The sequence below is a fragment of the Rutidosis leptorrhynchoides genome, chromosome 5 (assembly GCF_046630445.1).
Source record: "Rutidosis leptorrhynchoides isolate AG116_Rl617_1_P2 chromosome 5, CSIRO_AGI_Rlap_v1, whole genome shotgun sequence".
NCBI lineage: Eukaryota > Viridiplantae > Streptophyta > Magnoliopsida > Asterales > Asteraceae > Rutidosis > Rutidosis leptorrhynchoides.
The window spans coordinates 211,989,045-212,007,535 of NC_092337.1; the positions used below are offsets into that span (position 1 = coordinate 211,989,045).

The 18,491-nt window shown below is 33.7% G+C and overlaps 1 protein-coding gene and 1 pseudogene across 3 annotated transcripts; one reads left to right on the top strand and one right to left on the bottom strand.

Moving 5' to 3' along the window:
• Nucleotides 1–884: 884 nt before the first annotated feature.
• LOC139849257 (probable L-type lectin-domain containing receptor kinase S.5) lies at nucleotides 885–9,929 on the top strand (annotated as a pseudogene).
• Nucleotides 9,930–11,378: 1,449 nt separating this feature from the next.
• Nucleotides 11,379–18,116, bottom strand: LOC139847277 (auxin response factor 8-like). Of its 3 annotated transcripts, none has more exons than XM_071836949.1 (14): nucleotides 17,771–18,116; nucleotides 17,442–17,554; nucleotides 17,231–17,329; nucleotides 16,849–16,905; nucleotides 16,591–16,746; nucleotides 16,403–16,487; nucleotides 15,170–15,260; nucleotides 14,512–14,676; nucleotides 14,288–14,404; nucleotides 14,136–14,211; nucleotides 13,696–13,843; nucleotides 12,830–13,620; nucleotides 11,901–12,091; nucleotides 11,379–11,781 (listed from the first exon to the last, which is right to left on the bottom strand). In XM_071836949.1, the coding sequence occupies exons 1-14, from the start codon at nucleotides 17,811–17,813 to the stop codon at nucleotides 11,616–11,618; spliced, it is 2,298 nt and encodes a 765-aa protein (XP_071693050.1). In that variant the 5' UTR covers nucleotides 17,814–18,116; the 3' UTR covers nucleotides 11,379–11,615. The 3 variants fall into 3 exon arrangements, with proteins under 3 accessions (XP_071693050.1, XP_071693051.1, XP_071693049.1); XM_071836950.1 differs by having other exon boundaries at nucleotides 12,830–13,608; nucleotides 14,288–14,410; XM_071836948.1 differs by having other exon boundaries at nucleotides 14,288–14,410.
• Nucleotides 18,117–18,491: the final 375 nt, after the last annotated feature.

Sequence of the window (18,491 nt, forward strand, 5' to 3'; positions counted from 1 at the left end):
ATTTTATTAAATATTATATAATATTTTAAAATATTTAAAATTAAAATTTTATAATAATGACGTAGAAAGTTAAAGGGGAAGAATAAGTTAGAGAAGAGACAATACTATATCAACTATTAGACAAAAATGATGAATAGTAACTCGAGGCATTTTCGTCCTTTCACTTTTTTTTCTTTTTTTTTTTTTACTTTTCCCTTCATTTTTTCAAATAAAGGCCCCCAACTTAAAAAAAAAATAAAAAACCGACCCCCCAAAAAGGGGGTAAAGTGTCAAATAACTATTTTTATAAAAACTCTTAACTAAACTCCACCCAAATATTCAACGAGTCTCGCAACGAGTTAAATTTTTCCGACAACATCGTTAAACTCGAAATAATTTTAGGAACACAATGTCACTAACTATAGCAAAACGGACGCTTTTTAAAAAACGATAAATATTTGAGGTATTTTTCAAACACGTTGATTTTGCGTTAAATTTTTAAAAGTCGACAATTCCATGGCGAAACGCGGAGATGTAAAATAACATTTAAATCTTTGACGGGTTATACCTTTTAGTTCGACTCGAGTTGCGCTTCAACGACATGATCGTTAGCCACAAAATAATTTTACAAACTAAATACAATAAAATTTATTGAAAATCGAATCCCGGCGCGAAGCGAGGGTTAGATAACTAGTTATTATAATTACGGCAAACCCAGTATCCATTGTTGTTTCCAAGCAACACTCACCACATCCTTCACTCTCACCCTCTAAATTCCAAATTATTCCATTCAACATCTTAAACACATCCTTCCCCTTCCCACTGCACGTACCTTTTCATTTATCTCTCTCCCCAAACAATCGTCCAAATACAACACACCCTTCCGCCGCCAACCACCGTAACAAATGAAAGTCCTAAATCCGACCACCCTCATCTTCCTTCTCCTCTTCTTCACCACCTCCACCGCCACCAAATTCCAAACCTTCACCCGCACCTTCTACTCTTTCAACAAATCCTTCGAACAACAAGCAAACAACGAACTTACATTCGAAAATTACGCCACGTTAAGCCAAGACGCCATACAAATCACTCCCGACACTGCTAACGTCAACGCCGTTTTCTCTCTAACTAACCAATCCGGTCGTGTCATGTTCAACAAAAAATTCAAATTATGGGACGACAACAACAACAACATCGTAGCTTCTTTTAACACCTCATTTCTCGTCAACATGTACCCAATTAACGGCGACCTACCAGGTGAGGGGTTAGCTTTCGTGATCGCACCAACACTCGATATCCCAGTTGATAGTTATGGTCAATACTTGGGACTCACGAATCAAACACTCGATAACCAAACATCTAACGGTATCGTTGCGGTTGAACTTGATACCGTAAAACAAGACTTCGATATTGATGATAATCATATTGGTCTCAATATTCATTCCGTTAGATCTGTTGAGTCCAAATCTTTAACACCGTTAAATATTACTCTCGCGCCTAATGCTTCAGTTTTTCATAATATCTGGATTCAGTATGATGGTGTTGCTAAGATTATTCGTGTTTATATTGCGGATCAACCCGAAAAGCTGTCTCCTACTCCACCCATACCCGAAACTCCTATTATTCAATATGATTTGGATCTCATAAAAACGGTTAACAAGGAATCGTATATCGGATTTGCAGCATCTACTGGAAATTTAACCGAGTTGAACTGCATCCTACGATGGAACACAACGGTATACTTATATGAATTTTTTTATAGACACCTTTTATTATAAGCTAATTAATTATAGTATACATATAAATAATTAACTGTAATTTATCAAAGGTCATGGTTTATTAGTTTAGTGGTATTCATGAATAAATTTAAGTGAATTGTTTTTGCAAAAAATAACTACTGTATAACTTAACCATTTATTATTTTATACATTGTTGGTTAAATACAATTATTTATATTTATGTGTTCATAAACTTTTAATTATAGCTTTTAGAACTCTCGATACTCTACTTTGTGTAATGTGCTAATGATAACTTTCATTCCATTATTTTCTCCGTACATTTTCCTTTTGAAGGTAGCGTACTTCCCGGGACCAAAAAGTCGTGCGATGGTAATATCACTTGGTGTTGGAGTTCCGGTGGTGGTGGGATTCTTGGCGTTGACTGCGTATTTTGGTTATTATTTTTACAAAGAAAGAAAGATGAATAGGTCAAAATCGAATATTTTGAGCCGGCTAAGGACATTACCTGGAATGCCGAAGGAGTATCACTTTCGTGAGCTAAAAAAGGCGACAAATAATTTTGACGAGAAGATGAAATTAGGGAAAGGAGGTTATGGGGTTGTTTATCGTGGTGTGTTGCCAGAGGAAAATGAGGAGGTGGCCGTAAAATGGTTTTCGAGGGAGAGTTTAAAGAGTGAATACGATTTTTTGGCTGAGCTTACGATTATTAATCGTTTAAGGCATAAACATCTTGTTCGATTATTAGGTACGTACGTCTTCCCTTCATTTTTTAAACCATTATATTTTAGTATTAACCAATAAAGAATGTCAATTACTTTGACGGTCTTAATATTCTTATATAGATTTATGTTTTAAATAATTAATAACACATCCTTGAACTTCTTAATAAGATGATCATGAAAAAAAAAAAAAAGGTCATGAGATGAACACAGTTATAATATAGTATATATTTTTTGAGTGAAAATAATTATCTTCCTCAACTTAAATAAATAATAGATTTCATTGTTAATGTTATTCACTTGTTATGATCTGTCCAAATTTACAATAGCATAGCATTGCATTGTTTTTTTTCTTTTTTTTTTCCAAAGGACAGAAAATATATAGTAAATACAAGTTAAAAAAAAGCTATAAGAATTTACAAGCAGTCCAATGGGTTTTGTAACCACAAAATCCAGTCTAATCTAGCCTTTTTGAATCTAAAAAAAAAAGCCGATTAAAAGCCGTTACAATGATACTATCAAACACATGAGATATCCGAAACTTTTGATCGTTGAAAGCGTAACTATTACGTAGTCTCCACAAGTTCCACAGAGCCGCAATGAAAATAGCCTGAACAATGACACACTGGTTCTTTGAGTTTGAAAAATTATCAATCCATATTCAAGCATTGCATTGTTCGAACTTGCCTTAATAGTTTTATGGATAAAAAAACATGTGAATAATATCATTTTTATTCAAAACTGTATTCAAATTTATAACTTGTTTGGAATTTTTCTTTAGGGGTAGTGTTTTATTTGAGAAGAAGGTCAAAATTTTTGTGGCTTGTTGCGTGATAACAAATCAATTTAACGTTAGTATATTTTATGGATTTTTCTAAGAACGGCTTTAGAGATTGTCGTTAACCCTCACTATAAAGTTAATTGGTATGATAATATGGTAGATTTATAAATCATTTATTTTTATTATTATTATTTTTTTGAATGAATGGTTAGTACTAGCTACTATATCTCAAAATAATTGTCACATTTTGATATTTAAAAGTCTTACTTTTATTGACTTTGATTTTTAATTTTTTTGTTTATATCTATATAGTCATATGTCATATAAAACTCTAAAATGATGATTTCATTATTAAACTAATTATCCTTTAATTTTTATAATGATGATGTCATAATTTTATATTAATTTAATTAAAAAATAATACGAAATCTTTTATAAAATAAAATACTAATCTCTCTTAAAATGTAAAATCTTCTACAGAACACCCAAATTTTAAAGCATATTATACAAGTTTTATATAATAAGTGTATTTTAATTTTTTAAAAACATTTAAAAGGCATTTATTATTACTAATTATTATTATTACTATTATTAAAAATATAAATACTAAACTTTAAGCGAACTTTATTATTATTATTTACTTTTAATATAATAATTATAATTATAATTATTATATTATTAATATTCAAATATGGATTCTTTTTACGAAATTAATTACGTTACATATGTATGCGAAAATACATGTCTCTATATATTTGTAAAAATATAGACAAGTTTCTTAGTCAAACGGGTCATTAAAATAAATGATTTTAGCATTTATATTCATTTAATACCTAAAATATGTCATTAAATTGTTTCTTTAAACAAACCCGTGATTTCACGGGTCATTTCATTAGTTATATAATAATAATTTTTAATAAGAGTTATAGCAATGACAACGCATTTAAAAAAATAATATCCATCAGATTATCTAGCATTTTTTATTAAAATTAAAATTAAAAGTCAAATCAAATTCTGTCTGGAGGAGTAGAATTTGACAAAATCAATATGATTGAATAGGTATAACTATGTGTATTTTAAAATATTAAATGTTAAGAATCTCAACATTTAGGCCGGCATTAGTTGTTTCATCGTATTTTTACTATTTATAATATATTTATTTATTTTATTTTTATTTATTATTTATTATTATCAAATTAGTTTTATGAACCCGTCCGTTAGACGAAAATTATAAATATTGATATTTAAAATCGTCAGTATTGACGACAATACATATGTTGTCGATCAAATATGGACAACAATTAAATACATGAAAACATAAATAAAATAGAATCGTTAGATAAATATCCTCTATATAAGAGCCACTGCTTTACATGGTGTTTTAAATTAAATATAAAATAATTATTAAATCTTATCTCAATTTAATATCTTTAATTAAATTAAAGATGAAAATAACTGATAAAATCACACGAAAATTATTAATTAATCTGACAAGTATAATTTTATTAATCAATTGTTAAATTTTAAATTAAATATGATAAATATATTGATAATATAATAATATTATTAATTATTATTATTATGATTATAACATCTTGTTTAAGTGTAATTATAATTATAATATTGTAGGTAAATGGAATTCATATTAAATTAAACTATAATATTCGTTAAGTCTAAACGCGTGAAGCATATCCACGATTTAGTTAATGCTAGGGCGGATGAAGGGTCGACGTTTCAAGTTTGGGTTAACGAAGTGGGCTATTCGAGTGATGTTAGGGAGATTGTTGAGAATTGCTTCTCACCTGATTTGTTGGCGGAAGCCAATAGTGTGATTCGGTTTGGAACTATTTCGACGCCATTTAATGTCAGCAAAAACGTTCCGGAGTCGAATGCTTCTGCGGGTAGACAGGTGTTCCCTGATGATTCACAGAAGGCGGATAACGGTTTGGATGTTGAGAAGGAGGTGGTCGAGGCGGTTGTTAGGGCTTCGGGGATTTTTGATGCTTCTATGGCCGATGATGTTTTGAATATGGAACATTCTGTGCAGGAGGAGGGTTTGGGTAATGTTTCGGTATTGGACAAGGTTGTTGATGCGTCTGTGGTTAATGTTTCGGGTGTGGACAAGGGCAACGCGAGCTGTGATATTATCGGGCCTAGATCGAGTTCATACCCGCTTGATTTCGTGGGTTCAAAGCTTGACGGTTTAAGTGCAGTTCATGTTTCAAAGAAAAGAAGATTTGAGGACGTGTCGAAACCGGTTGAGGATGATGAGGTCAATTGTGAATTGCTTGACAATTTGGCTAAAGTAGCTACGGGGAATAGTGAGGGTCAGAAATTTTGCATTTGTGCAAATAAGCTTTGCAAGGGTCATTGTAGGGGTTGGCATGTCCATTCTAGTAAGTTTCGAGTTAACGGGGTTAAAAAGCTTGATCCGAAGAGTAAGGTAAAAGGGAAAGGTAAGGTTAAGGACAAGAGGGCTAAGGGTGGAGGATTTAGTTTGAGGGATTCTAGTGACGACGAGGATACCGGAGGTGCTAAAGATTTTCATACTTTCGTAAGTGTTAAGGGAAGCGGATTGGAGTGGGGGCGGGAGAAGTGCTAGAAGGTGTTGGCTTTTTTGATGAATTTAGAAATGGAGGTTTTAATTCAGACGGGATTGGAATCGAGTCTACCTTTAAGTTCAAGGCGAACGGGGAAGATGACACGTGATTATGGGTTCGTTTTTATCGTAGTTGGTTGTGTTTTAGGTTCGTTAGTCTTTGTTGATGTTTTTGATTTTTTTACGTAAAGGCTCGTTTATAGTTAGCTTTTAGGTTTGGTTTTGTCTTTGAGCCTTTTTGTGGGGTCCCTTTTGTATCTCGGTTTGTTTTTTATAAAAGTTTTTGTTCTTTTGCCCAAAAAAAAAAAATTAATAATTAATTAATAAATGTTAATAAATGATAGAATGACATATGAGAGGAGTAAATTAGGAGTTAACATGTGACAGTTTGAACGAGTAAATGTATGACACCTAAACATTGATGTAATGGGGGCCATGGTGTAGAACTGTAGATAACAATATATAGATATTCAAAATATATTTAAGGCTATATCGTTCATTTTATTTTTCTTTAGATATATTGTTGCCTATTAATTTAATTATTCATGTAGTTGAATATTATCAAGATATATTTAACATTACGTTTTGATTAAAAAAAATTGGTTTTAAAAATCCAAACATCTATGTCACAATATTTAAGACCATATGATTAAGAAAAATAATTAATCAACGCTATCGATTATATTTTTACTATTTATTATTATATTATTATCTAATCATTTTTTAACATTTCATTAATCAACCGTCAACTGTTTTTTAAATCGTTCAATTAACCAACCGTTAACCATTTTTTTAACGATCAATCAACCAACTCATAACCGATCAAAATTACCACGTAGGAAAGCGCGAGTTTCTCATCCTCGTTGATAGACATTATCTAATTTCTTACATAGATTTTTGCTATTATACTTTATCAATTTATAACTTGTGATATCGTGAAATTACTAATTAATAATAATAATAATAATAATAATAATAATAATAATTTTAATAATAATAATAATTTTAATAATAATAATAATTCCACTAAAGCTTGGCTTCAGTGGTATGGGAGTGAGATTCAACTTGGGTACTGCTAACTCAGGTTCGATTCTTACTCCAAGCAGAGAGTTTACAACTTTTGATGGCACTGCCAACATCAATGCGATTTGAGAAGGTCTTTAGGGGGTTTTTCCAATCTTCGATGACACTGTCAACATCGTCGTGAATTGGGTTTCCTCCTAACGCGTGTGTGTATGACAAATGAGAGCATTCGATGTCGATATCGCCGTTCAATAATAATAATAATAATAATAATAATAATAATAATAATAATAATAATAATAATAATAATAATAATAGTAATAATAATAGTAATAATAATGTCAACTCACACTGATCCTCAGTGTGAGTTGTTGTTGCTTAGGGCATGTACGGGAGTTTCTAAACTCTACTTTTCCTTGCGTACTTGTCCTCCTAGTATATTTGAGGCGGCTCAGCGCGCTTTCGATGGAGCCCTTCGATCTTCCTTGGAGCGTATTGTTACTGCTTCAGGGCCTGGGTTTGGTGATTGGCAGTGGCGGCTTGCCACCTTGCCATTTGCATTTGGAGGGCTTGGTGTTTATTCTGCGGGAGATGTTCGTCATTATGCTTTTCTCGCTTCTCGATTACAGTCTGCTGGATTGCAGACCAAGCTACTACGTCATGCGAGTATTGTTGGTCTTGGTCGTGCTTTTGAAGATGCATTGGGTCTGTTTAATAAAACAGTTGGGTTTGATATTTTAGGTAATCCGAGTGAGGTCGCTGCCCCAATACTCATGAAGAAATTGGCAGATGTTTATTTCACAAAGGTTACCGCTTCTGCAGAATCCACTTTTTCGTTATCTCCCCGACAATCGGCCTTATGGAAATCGCAGTAGGGTGATCACACCTCTGCTTGGCTAAGGGCAGTCCCTATTTTGGGGTTGGGTCAGACGATGAACGCAAAGACTTACCGATGTCTGTTGTGCTACCGGTTGGGTGTTCCATTGTTCTCTATCTCGACGGCATGCTCTGCCTGTTCAAGGGTTTTTACTGGGGATATTTTCGGGGATCACGCGGTGTCTTGTGCTGGTATGGTGGGTATTAAGCATCGACATAATGTTGTTCGGGATTCCCTTGTTGATGTTTGTTATCGATCTGGGATTTCAGCGAGAAAGGAGGTTGACATTGGGTTGTCTGGAGGGAACAACAGGGCCCTCAGACCTGCAGATGTGTTACTTTATTCCTGGGATTGTGGTCGCGATGTTTGTGTTGACTTGACAGGGTCTTCTCCTTTGACACAGTCTGGGCTTTCTGACTTTGTCCCTGGACGTGCTGTGGTTGATGCGGCTCGTCGGAAGCGGGTCAAGTACGAATCTAGCTGTCAGACGATTGGTTATGGTTTCATTCCTTTCTCATTTTCTTCCCTTGGGGAATTAGAAAAGGATGTTGTTTCTTTGCTAAAGCGGGTTCAGAAGAGTTCGATGGCGCAAGATATTGGTGCCGGTGCTGCTGCTCATATTTTTACTAGGATAGGTTTTGCTATTGCTAGAGGTGTGGGGGCCCAGATTGTCTCTAGGCTCCCCACTAATTTTTTGTAAGTTTTAATACTTTTAAGTTTATTATTATAATAATAATAATAATAATAATAATAATAATAATAATAATAATAATAATAATAATAATAATAATAATAATAATAATAATAATAATGAAAATGATAAACGTAGCACTAAAAGCTACACTTAAGCATACCAAAAATAATTTTATACCATATTTATAATTCAACCCTGCCATGAATAATATTAATCCCAAATTTATATAAGGAAAGTTTATATTAAAAAAGGAATATTTTAACTTTGTAATTAATTAAATAAACTTTAGAAACTTATTTATAGTATGCTTAAACGTAGCCATAAGGGCTACGTTTTCAAAATCAATTGTTAAAATTAATTCTTTACTTGTATTATCAAATGACTAAATCAATTGTTAAAATTTAAATTAGTCTCGAAAAAAATTAGCGTTTCATTTGAAATAATTGACATATGACATCATATCATAGTATAAATCAATGTTTAAGATTTAAAGACATCTAATTTCGAATATTTAATTTGATATTTTAACAAGAGATTACATAATATAATTTTTTGTATACATAGAAAATATTTTTTCATCTGCACCAACAAAACACAATTCTTATCCAACGAGATTAATTGACATTCTGTATTATACTCTAGTATATGTTTTGATTGTATATTTATTCAAAGTTCATTTAATTTTAAAACTGTGTAGGATGGTGTCACAAACACGGGAAGCTACTACTAGTGTACGAGTACATGCGAAAAGGTAGTCTCGATATGCACCTATTCACGGTCACAGGCGAACCATTGAGCTGGACTCAGCGACGCACGATCTTAATCGGTGTCGCCTCAGCCCTCCATTACCTTCACAACGAATACGACCAAAAAGTTGTTCATCGTGACATCAAAGCTAGCAACATTATGCTCGATTCGGATTTCAATGCTCGATTAGGTGATTTCGGGCTAGCTCGTGCTCTTGATAATGAAAAATCAAGTTATGCTGAAGCCCAAGGTGTACTTGGAACTATCGGTTATATCGCCCCTGAATGCTTCCATACAGGAAAAGCAACTCAACGTTCCGATATTTATGCATTTGGGGCGTTAATAATCGAGGTCGTTTCAGGTCAACGGCCCGGGACAAAAGTCAACGGGTTCCATTTCATGGTTGATTATGTATGGTCGTTGTATCGAGAAGGACGTATCTTGGATGTGGTCGATAAGAGAATTTCGGACGATTACAACAGTTAAGAAGCCGAACGATTATTGTTGTTGGGGTTAGCTTGTTCACACCCTATTGCTAGCGAGAGGCCAAAACCACATGCCATTGTGCAAATATTAAACGGGTCGATGGCTGTCCCTAATGTCCCGCTTTTCAAGCCGGCTTTTGTGTGGCCCGCGATGATGTCACGTGATGATGTTTCACAAGCTACTTCGATCGATACGTCCCCTATGTCAAAAAGTCAATACGTGACCGATTGGAGTCTCATGAGTCGAGAGAAATACTCGGGTTACACCGATCGATCTAGGGTTTAGTTTATTTGCTACAACTATATGTCTATAAATAACCTTAGGGGATGCATTATAAATAACCTTAGGGGATGCATTCTTTATGGTTCGTTTTTGTTGTCATATTATATTTGTTCCTTTTAGGTGATGATGATTATGATGCAGGAGATATAATATCTGAATCTTGAGTTTCATAGTTTATGACATGAAATCTGTTTGTGTGGCAAATTGATGCCCGTGTATATATTTTAAGGGCTACGTTCTTTTCCGTTTGATATAAAACTGACTTTTCTTTTGTTTATTTTTTTTTTTGATATATAATGTATATGAAATTGTGCAAGCCTATTGATTCTCTTATTTCTTAGGTTTTGTTTGTATCATGTCTATTAAATTTGAGTAAAATACATTCACAGAGGTGGATTTCTCAGGGAGAATCAAACATATGCCTGGACATCTAAAGTTTTGCTTGACCGTATGGAGCAGTTATTTCTCAGGGAGAATCAGTTTTGCTTGAATAAAATTAGACCCGTTTAAAATTTTTACCCGTTTGACCCATGACCCATTACAACTCAAAACCGTTTTGACTCATTACTCAAATCGACTCAACTTCACCCATTTGCAGGTATAGTCCGTAATCCACTTTGATTTTTGATAAATCAACTACATTAATGCATTAACCCATTGTACAGTACAATTGTTTAATGCATAAATGTAATTGATTTATCAAAAATCAAAGTGGAAATATCAAATCCTAATGATTAGACATCCAAATACAAAACCAATGAGTACCACCAACGTATCTGCAAACTTGATCAACATGCAGTAACACTCTGAGTTTGCGTACTCTCGATCTATGTACAAACTGAGAACCACTAAAATTCGCATGTAACAGATTGATACTTAGAAAGACAAAGTTAGACTTTAACAGACTAAGTGGTGAATTTGTGTGAAGACTGAGTCTTTTTGTAGGATGATAACCTCTCTCAATATGTATGCATATAAAATTCATAACACATACTACCTCCCACTCATTAAGTGTTCATTTACTTTTTACACACAGTTTTAAGAATTCTCACTAACTTCATTCTTCACCAATCGTAAATCTTCTCTCTTCAGAATAACCTCTTACGATTGATTAAAATTCAAAGTGAACACTTGAAATGAAATGAGACATCGTGGTAGGACCAAGGGAATATTAAGAGTTTACAAATTGATAATGACCCTCAGTCTTTGTACAAACTGTGACCAGAGGGATAAAAAATGTACTTGATAAAACTTTCTGGTTATTTTATCTACTTGAATATATGTATTCATTTGTTTCGAAGTAATCAAATAGATTTAACTAGTTAATTTCGTACATATAGAAACATAAGAATATCAATCCATATTCCATGATAACTCACTTTCCACATACAACAAATCATACAATTTGTGAAAATAAAACACAGAAGAACAGGATAAGAGATAGCGCACACAATAAATGGTCAAATTACAATTCCACAATCGTCAAAGTTCTGCTCCATACATGTTCTAAAAAAAATATTTAGTTAAATTAAATGTCAACAATTCAAAGACTTTACTTGAAAGTATTCATCGACAAAGCTAACTGATAATATAGCAACACATTAAAGACTCAAGAGACACCAGAAAAGAAAAAGAACCTAATGAATATAGTTTCTTGCTTTCAGGATCACTAAAGGTTGACTTTCTTAGTCAAAAGTCAAGCGAACCCATTGATGGAGGAAGTCCCGAAAGGTCTCTACTGTTGTGGATTCTTTCACTCGATTTTTGACCAAAGGATTCAATCTCTTGTTTCCCGAGTTGTTGCACATCCTCAGGAGAAAGTATCTTGATATACCAGACACTACTTACAAATGCCCTGCATACACAACACCATTTACAAAAATATACTCATTTTAAACTGACAAATAAAAAAAAAAAAAAAAAAAAGAAAAAGAAAAATGTCCGATGAGTATAAAGCTTAAGTGAGGAACTTACTCCCAAGGGTCGTCTCCAAGGAGAAGAATGTCATTCTCCCTATCGACGAATACAAGCTGCCAGCCTGATCTTTGCGGGTCTTCAACAAAACCCTCGATCCCGAACATCTGACCCAATTCCTCTCTCAGCTCTTGATAGCTGTTGAACCGGGTGATGTCCAGTGACCTCCCGACGCACCCTGATTTGTATACCTGCAACCAAACAAATACATATCATACCCCATGTTACTTTTTAACTACACGTTTAATAAATCGCAAACAATAAACAGCTAGAGGTGGAAATTTTGACTCATTTACTCATGAAGGCGTGGTTATCTTTCCTCTAACATGACAAAATGGTAACTGGCAAATATTATTAACAATCAAAAGGTTATACACCGAGACATTGCCTGAGTGGTACAACTTTTATGTTGATCCCAGGCTCACGTCCTTAAAATAATAGGTGAGGGTTCGAATCCTGGGAGGGGTGTTTTTTCAAGGATTCTGTTGGGGTAATACGGTGCATGTCTTAAGCCTCTCAATTTAATCCAAAGCACACCGGGTACTGAATGCGGCGATGGTGTGTGAAGAGTTTCCTCCTAACGCGTGTGTGGGTGACAAATGAGAGCATTCGATGTCGATGTCGTTGTTCAAAAAAATAAAATAAAGACTGAACATATGCCTCCGACATACTTCATTTTTTAATTGACATGCACGCGCGCGCACACACACATGTGTATGTGTACATATGTGTGTGTGTATATATATACATACACATATATATATATAAGTGATTTTGGTTTTCATAATCATACTTGGCACACTAATTGTATATTAGAAAAAATATTTGAGGTTGACCCGATCAATATAAAGTTTCCGTTATTTACCCGTTACCCAACCCAACTGACCAGCTCATATTTCCACCTTTAGTTGCCATATTAACAGCTGTACCTTCACAAATGTCCTGTTATGGTTAGACTGGAACAGCTCAGAAGAGTCATGCGTGTAACCAAAATTCTGAAAACCAGAAGCAGGTGAAGAAGGCATTGTGGACGACAAATCAGTGTCAATTGTTGGAAGAATAAGTCCAGATGAGTCGATATTAATCGGACTAAATAAACCACGATTTTGAACATCCAAGTTTGAAGATTCTTGCTCAACGGATGGTGAAATTGAAGAAGACGTATTGACTTGTGGTTGACCAAATTTCAATCCCCATGATTGCTGATTCGATTGAATCTCCGGGATCAAAAGTTGACCCGTTCTTGAAAAACTCGAAAGATTGCTAGTCCCTTCTGAGCATTTCGAACCCAACATATTCTGCATAACGGGGACGCTACTCGATGTAAATTTGGGACTCGAGTCTATAAAATCTGTTTTTGGAAATGAATGACGCTGGTTTTGCATCAGATATGTTTCAGGATATGAGTTTTGGTGGTGTTGACTTTCTTGGTTGTTGACTTGTTGCTGCATTGACCTTGAATTATCCAACATTTGGGTTTGACCATGGACAAACGGTTGTGTAATTGACTGCTGCTGAAGATATTGAACGGGCTGTTGAAATTGCAATAATTGTTGGTATTGTTGATTAAGATTACTTTGTAGGATTGACTGGTCAACTCTTTGCGCCTGCATCCATGGATACATAACACCCGATTGAAAATTTAGAGGTTGCTCGTTAGTGTGCCCTTGTAACCATGTCATCCTGCTAAACGCATCATCTCGGTTGTCTGCATACATATCTTGAAAATCGGAAAGCAAAACAATGACATAACTTTAAAAAAAAAAAAAAAAAAAAAAAATTACCCGAATGATACCTTGAAAAGATGATGGTCCAGGATACCAAGGTCGTTTCAACCGAAGGGGAAACAAAGAAGGATAGATAGGATAGGTTGATAAGGGTTCAATTTCCCATAACGACACCCGAGGCTGTTTCTCACCTGCAGTTGACTCATCCCAACCAACCTAACACATACGTATTAAGTTTACAGTTTGTACTTCTCGCAAATAAAGGTGAACCAAGAATACCGAAAATGATATTAGTATGTTTCAGGTAGCCAGTAGGGGTGTTCATCAGTTCGGTTTCCTCGGTTTATTCGCTTTTGAAAATTTTGAAGGCAAAACAAGAATCCGAAACCAAAACCGGATCAAATTAAAAACCGAAACTGAACCGAAAACCGAATCCAAATTCTGTTTGGTTTTAGGGTTAATTGGTTTGAAACCAAATATTAAACAATCATAGTTTAAGGTAATTTACCTTAACAGAGCGCCAATGAGAATTGGGCCAGCGGACAGGATCTAAATCAGCAATGCCAGTGATGGTTCCCATGTATCTGGATATAAACTATGTATTAAACATTATTTAAACCTTAAGATTAAATCAACAATAATGAGGTACGGTTCAGTTACCTGCGTACACTTGATTCTTCAGTTTCAAACAGCATACGAAAACGCATCCCAACTGAAACCCGTGTGTGATACACTGATTTGATGTATTTAGAAAGGGGTATGACAAACTCAGATGGACTGGCCCTGAATCGAATGTCATTTTTAAGAAGAATAAGAAGCTATAAAGCATGCTATATAATATGATATAACAATAATATATAATATATATCGTTTTAATATATCACCTTGGATTATAGAAGATAGTGAAACAACTATTAGTAGCAGATGCATGAGCAGCAGCAGCAAGAAGGCCGATATGCATACTATCACTTGATAGAACAGAGGAAGGCATCACTGTTTGGGGACGAGTTGCTCGCCTAACTCCTAAATGGAGCTGATTTTTCTCGTTCCTAGTTATTCAAATCAACATCGCTTCAATGTAAATAAGCACGAACTAACTAAATAAAAAAGGGTAAAACCGACCCTCTAACGGCCCCACAACGACCACTCCCACGACCAACCTGTGAGAGGAAAATCATGTAACCCATGAACTAACTAAATAAAGGTGGTAACATATATTAGCTCGGGTGGGTTTAGTAACAATCGACTTTTTCGGGTTGGCTTGATTACAATTTTTCTCCATTTCTCAAAAGTTTAGAAAATCAAAAGTGTGTTACATCACAAGAACTCAAATATATTATCAAGTTGACTTAGGATGTGGTATGATTTGAAACTACACTTCGTGCGACTTTCAACCCGTTTGACATGTTCCCATTTTGGCTAAACTTTTTCTAAAACCCATTTGAGACTAAATCACAAAATATGCCACAAATTCACTCTCGAACTGACTGATTGCACGTCAATTTTCCATTTTAAATGAAAAAAAAAAAATAAACTATTTACCATATAAAAAGAACAGAATCTCCAGCTACAAGCCTTTTTGCACTAACAAACACGCTCCATCCTGTAGTTAGAAGATGGCGCTTGGGCTGCCCTGCAAGACATGGAAAAAACGTTTAACATCAACAGAAATACGTCAAGTATTTCATGAAACAACAGTAACGAGAAATAAAAGTTCAAGAAAAGTTGAGTATTGAAACTTCCCAGGGTACAAGAAACACATATAAGAGACATTTACTCCCGTTTCACAGTACGACCCCTTTTACACAAAATGAACATTTTGATAATCTGATCTAAAATATTTATAATTAAATTTTATAGAAAAAAACCTCCCCTTAGACTCTCAAACATCTATATGTAATTATTCCTTCAAGCAGCAAAAGCACATCCAATTACTATCTTGTACAATCAGTTAAACTACACCTGATTCTAATTATAATTATTCTACTATCACTCAATGTTGCAAAAATCGGTACTCGAGAAGAAGTCGCCGGGTGGAAGGGGCCGAGATGGAAAAGTTCGGTGAATTCATAAAAAGATGCTTAATGTGGTCGGCGTTTAGATGGTTGCTAACCGTCCGTCATACGTTTGATTGGTCACCCTCTATTATATCTTGATCTTCTTTGTTTTTTTGTATCGTGGTCATATTTTCTATTTTGTTGTTTAGATCTTTTGTTTAGGTGCGAGCTTGGTTAGTTTGCAGTTCTTGTTTTAAGCTCAGTTGACTTTGGTTGTACGTTATTTGGGCTTCAATTTCCGTTTGAAGTTTCCTTGTTTTAAAGAAGTTTTCTGTTTTTTCGCAGGAAAAAAAAATTATGTAATAAAGTTCAAAAATATATGTATAAATTATAAAGTTCAAAACAATATGTGTAAATATACGTGAATTCCATAAACATAAACATAAACGTTAATATAGTTAAAATAAACATATTCTTCATTTGTTCAAGAACTCTAAAATTCTTATTTAAATTCACATTAAAATTAAAATGATAGACCAATATTAACTTTTACCGAATTTGACCGACTAAATCCAACTTTGACCAACTAAATCCCATTTTGACTCATTGACCATTGTTGACCAATTAATTTCTCGGATTTTGGAAAATCGGATCGGCCAGTTCCTAAAAAGGAGTAATCGGCATTGATCGGGGCATTTTACAACATTACTATTGAGTAAGCACTCCCTGAACAAACAGTCAAACAACATAACAACATAATAAGGAAGTACGAACCCACCCCGGAAGATATGCCTGAACTTCCACTCAACGTCATGTAGATCCCTTGCAATAAGTTCCTGTGCAGGAGGCTGCATAGAAAAATCCTAATACGAACAAAAATCAATAACATAGTTTTTGTTAGTATATATTCGACACATATCCTATATTAAGACTATTATCGGAGTAATATGATACAACCAGTATTACCAATGGAGGAAAAACTTTTTCAGCAGCACGTCTAGGAACCGAAAACCCGCCATGTGTACTCGTATCGCTAGCTGTTAACGTCTTGCAGAAGTAATTGGTCGGCTGTCTACTCGGAACACCCAACTCAACAGGAAGAAATTTATCCTTTTGTTCTTGCTGAAAAAAAGAGAGATAAACTTTTTAATCCTCCTAGTTCTATATACTTTACAATTACAAACTTATAAAGCACATCGTAAGTTTGACTAAATATTGATTTACTTGAGTCAATGGCTGTAATGTCATTTGAGCATACACTTCATCGGTTTCAACGTCTGCCTGAAATTCACGAAATTGTAAAAAGAATCAATCATTGTTACATCCGTCCCAAAATAACCATCCTAGATTGACTTTAGTCTTTCTTTTCAACTTTGATTTTGAATATCTTTTTTGTGTTATATAACATGTGTTGATGAAAATTATTCCAATGAAAACACGTTTGAAATCTCTCAATTCATATTAATTTAATCAAATCAATTATTATATAAAACAAACAAACATATTTAAAGTCAAATTTGTGAAAGAAAAAAAAAAAAAAGACTTTTAAAAATTAAATGGTTATTTTGGGATGGATAAAGTACTAAGAATCTGTATAAAAACATACATGCATTGTGACATTGTGAAGTTGGCAGATCAATTGGGGAGGCAGGCTTGGATAATTTGGAATGTGAGCATCCATTTCTTTATTCGTTGTGGCAGCAACCTTGTGGTTTCACATTACGAAATCGGATCAAAATATATAACAACAATTGCATGTAATGCAAATTAAAACGTTATTATTATTATTATATATTTAAATTTATAAATTTGTGGACCTGCTCACTATGACCCTGAGGGAAATAAATGACACGAGAACCAACTGTTGGTAGTGAAACAAGAGGGCCAGCACAAGCATGCCATAGTTCTGAATTCAAACATTTGTTTTCTCCTTCCATAAATAAACAAAACAAACAATTAATTAATTTCTAGTAATTCTCATTCATTAGTTATTAAATTTTTCATCAAAAATATAAGTAATTAAGGAAGAATTAATGAAAATGACACAATCACAATCACAATCATCATGGAAAATCAAAAGGTAAAAAGGTAAAACAAAAACACACAAAAAAAAGACTAGTTAGTACAAGGGAGTACTAATATTTACCTTCTTGAAGCTGCTGACCAGACCCTGATGTTGAAAGCTTCATTTTATTTAAAATTTATTATAATCGCAAACCTTAACTTTTTTTTTTTTTTGTTATTTTTTAATTATTATATATAAGAAAGGTATGTAATTCTTTAACTAATTATTAAAAGATTTTAAACAAACATTACCCTTCTTCTTCCTAAGCTAGTCTAAAACACCTGATTTTGACATGCATTATAACAAATAAGCTAAAGTAAAAAAGAAGCCATAATTTTAACCAAGCTCAGAAAACCACTTGTTGTTGTTGTGAAAAACAGCCATGATGTTGAGATGATGATCAAATAAACACTTTTTGTTTTTAACTTTGTCTCCGATCACCATCGGATTAAGAAACAAAAAAGTGATGAAATAAAGAGACTGACGTTGCAGTATATTATATATTATTAATTTGTTAGTTTAGTAATAGTTAAAAAAATCGCCTTTCAAAAGAAAAGGTAATAATTTAAAAATATCCAGCAGTGGACGACCGACCGAAGTATAGCTGAAAAAAGTAAAGAGAGAGGATGAGTGATGGATATATAATGGAGAATAAACATTTATTAATTTTAAATGAAGTTTTAAAAATTAAATTTTAAAGTAAAATTCAAATTTAAAATCAGATTTAAAATCCATGAAGATTAAGATAAAAGATGGGAAATGAGGGCCGTAGGGGATGTCCGTACATGGAGATGGAAGACCG